The sequence below is a fragment of the Topomyia yanbarensis genome, chromosome 3, assembly GCF_030247195.1.
Source record: "Topomyia yanbarensis strain Yona2022 chromosome 3, ASM3024719v1, whole genome shotgun sequence".
Classification (NCBI taxonomy): Eukaryota; Metazoa; Arthropoda; class Insecta; order Diptera; family Culicidae; genus Topomyia; species Topomyia yanbarensis.
This window is the reverse complement of record NC_080672.1, coordinates 290,802,234-290,808,517: the sequence shown is the minus strand read 5'-3', so window position 1 is coordinate 290,808,517 and position 6,284 is coordinate 290,802,234. Positions and strand designations below refer to the sequence as shown.

The window sequence follows — 6,284 nt, the reverse complement described above, 5'->3', positions numbered from 1 at the left end:
TCAATTCGACACGGGTGCAATGGCGCAACTGCCAGTGATGCCAGAACATTCCCCGGCCCGTAACCCTGTCCCGGAGCTCGCATCCGGTTCAGAGTTACCAAACTCCATCACGGCTAGTTTTGCTGTTGCTCGCCTATATCGTCCACTGTTGGTGCGTACCCAGGCCTGTCGAATTCGTCCATCACCTGACACGATGACCTCCTCGCGGATCCACCACTTCCGGTTGCTACCTTCTACCACATAAACTAAGTCTCCTATTCTTAATGGTCTCGACTCACCAAACCACTTTGTCCTCTGGTTCAGCGAAGGAATGTACTCCTTGACCCAACGTTCCCACAAAATGCTGGCCAACTGCTGCGATCGCTGGAACGCGTCTCGAAGTGCTGCTGCTGGATGAGGTGGGGGAAGTTTCACGCTAGGCTGATTTGGGGAGAGTCCCCGCAAAAAGTGGTTTGGAGTGAGTGCCTCCGCTTCGTCACACTCTTGAGACACGTACGTTAGCGGGCGAGAATTTATCATGTCTTCCGCTTCCACCACTACTGTCTGCAAAATTTCGTCCGTAAACCGTCTCCCATCATCAAGCGCCACGAATGCCTCCTTAACCGACCGAACGAGACGCTCCCATACTCCTCCCATGTGAGGAGCCAAAGGGGGGTTGAACGTCCAGTTCGTTCTCGCGCTAGTCAGCTGATCCGCACAATCTTCTCCTATTTCTCGGACAACTCCTTCCAGTTCCTTACTGGCTCCTAGGAAGTTCGTCCCATTGTCGGACAGAAACTCCATCGGCCAACCTCGCCGACCAATGAACCGGTGAATCGCCATCAAGCATGACTGCGTAGTCAGTCCGTGAGCCACCTCCAGGTGCACCGCGCGGGTTGCCAAGCAGGTGAACAATGCGACCCATCTCTTCTCCGTTCGGCGTCCTACAGTAACAGCAAATGGGCCCAAATAATCCACACCTGTGTAACTAAAGGGACGAAGATTCGGTGTTAACCGCTGCACTGGTAGCGGAGCCATTCGTGGAACTCGAGGCCGACTTCGATGGACCTTACACCATACACAAGACGACGACACCTTCCGGACTACTGCGTCAAGCTGCGGAATGTAGAACAGCTGCTTCAGCTCGTTCTTCACCGCCTGTCGATATCCGTGACCGCTCTTCTCATGGTAATGCTGAACAATCAGCTGCGTGATTTTATGCTGATGTGGCAGGATCGTTGGAAAACGTAGATCGAATGACAGCAACTCTGCTTTCTCTGCTCTCCCCTCCATTCGAATCAGCCCGTTTTCGTCAATCAGCGGAGTAAGTTTGTAGAGTGCACTGGACTTCTCGATCGCCAGCCATTGGCTCACCGGCCGATCCTTATTCCTGACCAGTACCTTCAACTCATCGATGAAACACTCCGCCTGTGCCATCTTTATCAGTCATAGTTCCGCCTTCTCGTACTCACTTTGCTGTAGCGCCACACGTACTGACGTAGCTGCCGTCGGTTTTAGTACTCTGCTCTGTCTGCTCGTTGCTTTTAGCGTCTCAATCGGCAGTTTTTTGCTCTTTCGTCTACAGTTCGACACGAACCGGATTACGCACGCCATCGTCCTCACCAGCACTGTCCACTTAGAAAAGCGATTGGCGTCCACGATAGCCTGTGCAACTTGCACGTCGTGCAGCATCAAGTGAACCCGAAGTTCCTCCGTAGTGTTAGCTGGAGGTAATTCTCTCTTCGGCCACTTTTCCATACTGTCGTACAAAAATTGTTGCCCACGTACCCACGGGCTGTTGGGGTGTATCTCCAGACCTTTACCCCATTTGGTTACCAGATCCGCCACGTTCAATCTCGTCGGAACCCATCGCCAATCTGTCAGTTTAGTCAAACTAAGAATTTCGCCAATGCGAAAACCAACAAATTGCTTGTAGCGGCGCTGATCCGACCGAATCCAGGACAGCACCACTTCTGCGTCAATCCAGAACACCACTCTACTGATCGTGAAGTTGTGATTCTCCTCGATCGTTCGTGCCAGCCTTGCCGCAAGAACCGCTGCCAGAAGTTCTAGCCGCGGAATCGACAGCTGCTTCAACGGTGCTACCTTCGCTCGACTCATCACTAGCGAACACACCACCTTACCCCGTACGATGGCACGGAAGTATGCCACACATCCGTACGCCGTCTCGCTGGCATCAGCAAAGATGTGAAGCTGGACTTCTTCGACCTCATCTGATCTCGCAGTTCCGAAATAGCTTCGAGGTAGCTTAAACACTGGCACGTCTGCGAGAATGTTGGTCCACCGCAACCACTTCCTGAACGACAGCTCATCGATTGCATCATCCCAGTCGCAGCCTGTCCGCCACAGATCCTGAACCAGCATTTTCCCGAGAATTGTAACTGGAACAAGAAATCCTGCTGGATCGAATTGCGCCATCACAATGCTCAGAACAATTCTTTTCGTCGGGCGTTTTTCCTGTAGGAAAACCTTGTTGTACTCTGCTTTCCATTCGGTCGCAAAACGGAACTCGTCTCCAACCGGGTCCCAAACGACGCCTAGCACACGCTCGTGTTCGTTGTTCTTGTCCCAGTTGAAATGCACTGCGGAATCGACACTCCTTTTTCCTATTTGTTCGAGAAATCTAGCAGAGTTCGACACCCAGTTTCTGATCCGAAATCCTCCACACGAATGGATGTACCTCACCTCGCTGGTTCGCTGGATCGCTTCTTCGATAGTGACGCTTCACGATGGCTTCTACTGCTTCAGGGTACTTCTCCGAGAAATCTGCTGCATTCAAGTTCTTCACGAATTGAGCTGAGCAGGGCGAACACGTGGAACCAAAGGTGGCAACGTCCATAACGTACACCTGCGGAGCTTCCTCACTGTTCGCTCGGAACAAAAACCGTTGCGCTTGCCTATCCTCAGGTCTAATCCGGATCTGATGGTACATTTCTTGAATGTCACCACCAAATGCTACTGGCCGTTCCCGAAAATTGCAGATTACTCTGGGAAGCGGAACTAGCATATCCGGACCTTTGAGTAACTCTGTGTTAAGAGAGACTCCGTTCACTGATGCTGCAGCATCCCAAACCAAGCGCACCTTACTCGGCTTCTTCGGATTCACTACGACGTTCAGCGGTAGATACCACACAGCAGTTTGTGGCGTACCCTTCAGTTCGGCTTCACTCGTCTTGTGCGCGTAGTGTTTGACTTGATAGTCCTCCATCTGCTGGCACACGTTTTTCTTCAAGTCTGAATTCCTGTTCAGCTTACGGTCCAGCGCCTTCATCCGGCGTACAGCCATCGGATAGCTGTCAGGGAATCGTCGTGCATCCTCACGCCACAGCAACCCCGTTTCGAAGCGATCACCCACTCGCTTCATCGTTGTCTCAAGCATCTCTCGAGCTCTTTTCTCCTCCACGGGCTCCGGTACAGCGAACCTCGCAATCGCTGTCTTATCTAGCATGTATTGCTCTCGCATCTTGTCATGGAGACCTTGATTGCTTGCTGGAACTATCGAGTGCAGATTCAGGTAGGTGTACGCACTCGGTCTTCGGTTCTCCGAACCATACACTGTCCAGCCAATCTTCGACCGCACGGCAATCGGTTCGTTTGGCTTACCGACCCGCTACTCCAACGGCGCAAATAAGTGGACGTTGTCTAGCCCGAGTAGGATTCTCGGCTTTCCTGATGGGTAATCTCTCACCGGAACGCCTGCAAGATGGGAATATTTTTTTACCACATCTGCGAATCGCACGTTCTGCTTCGGCAGCACCAACTCTGATACCGTTCGAGTGTTGAACAGCGGAAACTTCTCCTTCGAACCCTTCGCCGACATCATCAGTTCGACCTTCCTCGAATCGTTCTCAAAGCGGTTGATATTGCCCGTCCACGTCACTATCAACGGCTCTAGAGTACCTTTTGCTTTCAGCCGCCTGGTCACCAGATCATCTACCAACGTAGCCGACGACCCTTCGTCGAAGAACGCAGTAGTATCGAACTGTCGTTTGCCCACGTCACCGGTATCATACGGAAAATAACCGCACTATCTGCCTTTTCGGTAGCATTGCATTCTACCTTCTGCAGCCGCACCGATTCTTCCACTCGATGCAAAAGTGGATGATGGCCTCCACGACAATTTTGCATGAAGCATCGAATCTTCGAGGTACATCTACTGTTTCCGTGCTTGTTCAAACAAAGACTACACAGGTTTTGTCGCTCAACCTCTCTCAACCTGGCTGCAATGTTCATCCGCTTAAACTCCTCACAGCACCTGATGAGATGATCCGTTCGTTTACAGATCCAGCACGGCTTAGTTACTGTCTCTCTTTGAATTTCATCAGAAACCTGGTCCGCGTCATGAAAATGGACAAACTCCTTCTTTCGGGAATTTCCTTTCCCCATTCGCGAAGGCTCGCGCTCGCTTAGCGACAATGTCGAGAACTCCGTCACCTCCGACACATCCGAAACGATGTCATTTGTGAAGTTCGTGAACATTCGCAAAGGACTGTCCACCTTCCCTCGCTTATACCGGACCCAATCCAGTTTGTAGCTCGGTGGCAACTTGTCAACTAACTCCTGCACCAGCATCGGATTGTTTAGGTGGTCGCAAAGTCCTGACGCTTCAAGGTGGTCGCATAACTGCTTCACCGTTATCCCGAAGCTGATGAACGTCTCCAATCGATCAGCTCTCGGTAACGGCGCGTTCCTCACCTTCGACAGCAACGTTCTGAGGAGCTTCTCCGGTTTTCCGAACAGATTCCGAAGATCCCTGATCACATCCGGAACAGAGTCCGGTAGCACTAGCCGACTCCTGACCGCCTCAAGTGCGTCACCCTGTAGACAGTCCTGCAAACGCTTCAAATTCTCGAGGTTTGAGAATCCGCAAGCTGCAGTCGTGTACTCGAAACTGCTGATAAACAACGGCCAAACTTCTGCTTCCCCTTTAAATTTGGGAAGGTTCTGAGAGACCGCTTTGCGAGCAACTAGCTGATCTCTTGTAATACGACCCACGATACACCCCGACCCGTTTCCATCTCCACACCTTTGAAAGCTGCTTCGACTGCATCTACTCAGCGGGACCTCCGAAACTTCACCGTCACTCACATCTTCGTCACTTCGTTCGAATTGGCCGGCTTCGATGGTGAACGACTTATCTAACGGCACCTTCTTCGGACACGCGAGTTTATCTTCCGTCTGCAGATATCCGTGCTTTGGATAGGCTCCGCGATAATCCAGCATCCAGTCATCCAGCTTCTGTTCCGGTTTGGAGGCAGAAGCACCGCTGACAGTTCCATATTGGCCCTTCAATGCGTTGACCTTATTAATGCTGTCGTCGAACTGTTTCCGAATAGCATCCCGCTTCTTCGAGAATTCACGTTCTGCGGCCAATTGGCAGTCAAGCATTTTCTGCTCATGCTCTAGCTGCCGCTGCTCCATTTCACGCTGCGCTCGTAGCTCCTGCTCGCGCATCTCCCACTCTAGCTTCATCCGCCTCTCGTTCCAAGCCTGCTGCTTAGCAAGACGCTGTTTCCGCAACTCGATCTGCTTTGCAAAGGCCATCTCCATTGCTAGCTGTTCCTCTTCCAACTGCTGCTCAGTCAGGTCTAAGACGGAACCAGCTCCACGATCGGACCCTGCATCGCTATTCGGGGCGGACTTCTTTCCGCGATTCTTAGCCGTAGTCTCTAGAACTTTAAGACGCCGGGCGCTTTGCGGAGAGCATCGCGGACAACGCCAACTAACGTTCGCCACCTCTTGGTTAACACCTGCGCACGAGAAATGAGCCCAATACTGACATTCTTCGCATTGAACCCAATCGATGTCATCGGATTCCGCTAGTTTGCAGTACAGACACTTTTCTTGCTTCGAAGGAGAAGAAGCCATCCTGCACACTATCCGAGAAACAATTTTTGATTTTGTTCGGACGGCAGGCGAAAACAAGATTTTTGAAAATCCGCCTTTTTTACTGTGCAGATCAAACTAAATAACTTTATTTTAATTTACCGTAAATAATCGATTATTTGTCTTACTCACAATTGTTTGTTCTCCTTACTTTACAGCTTCCTCTTTTCCTTCTTCTATCGCTGTCTATCGCAATTTATCTACAATTTAGTATTCACATTTTTCATTTTATCGGTTTTAGTAATTAATTTGTACGTTCACTTACTTCGTTTTATCTCGGAATTGATAATCTCAACTGTACCGTTCGTATTTGTCCAGTGTTTGCCTCCGCATATCTAATCATAAATTTGTTGCTTTAATTCACTGCTTTATATTGTTTCACAAACTTACGTATTCTG

The 6,284-nt window shown here is 50.5% G+C and overlaps 2 protein-coding genes across 2 annotated transcripts; both read right to left on the bottom strand.

Moving 5' to 3' along the window:
• LOC131687981 (uncharacterized) lies at positions 1-1,416 on the bottom strand. Its single transcript, XM_058972089.1, has one exon. The coding sequence runs from the start codon at positions 1,414-1,416 to the stop codon at positions 1-3; it is 1,416 nt and encodes a 471-aa protein (XP_058828072.1).
• A 9-nt stretch (positions 1,417-1,425) lies between these two features.
• On the bottom strand, positions 1,426-5,868 carry LOC131687980 (uncharacterized). The gene is made up of 4 exons (XM_058972087.1): positions 4,024-5,868; positions 3,689-3,982; positions 2,686-3,610; positions 1,426-2,606 (listed from the first exon to the last, which is right to left on the bottom strand). The coding sequence occupies exons 1-4, from the start codon at positions 5,866-5,868 to the stop codon at positions 1,426-1,428; spliced, it is 4,245 nt and encodes a 1,414-aa protein (XP_058828070.1).
• Positions 5,869-6,284: the final 416 nt, after the last annotated feature.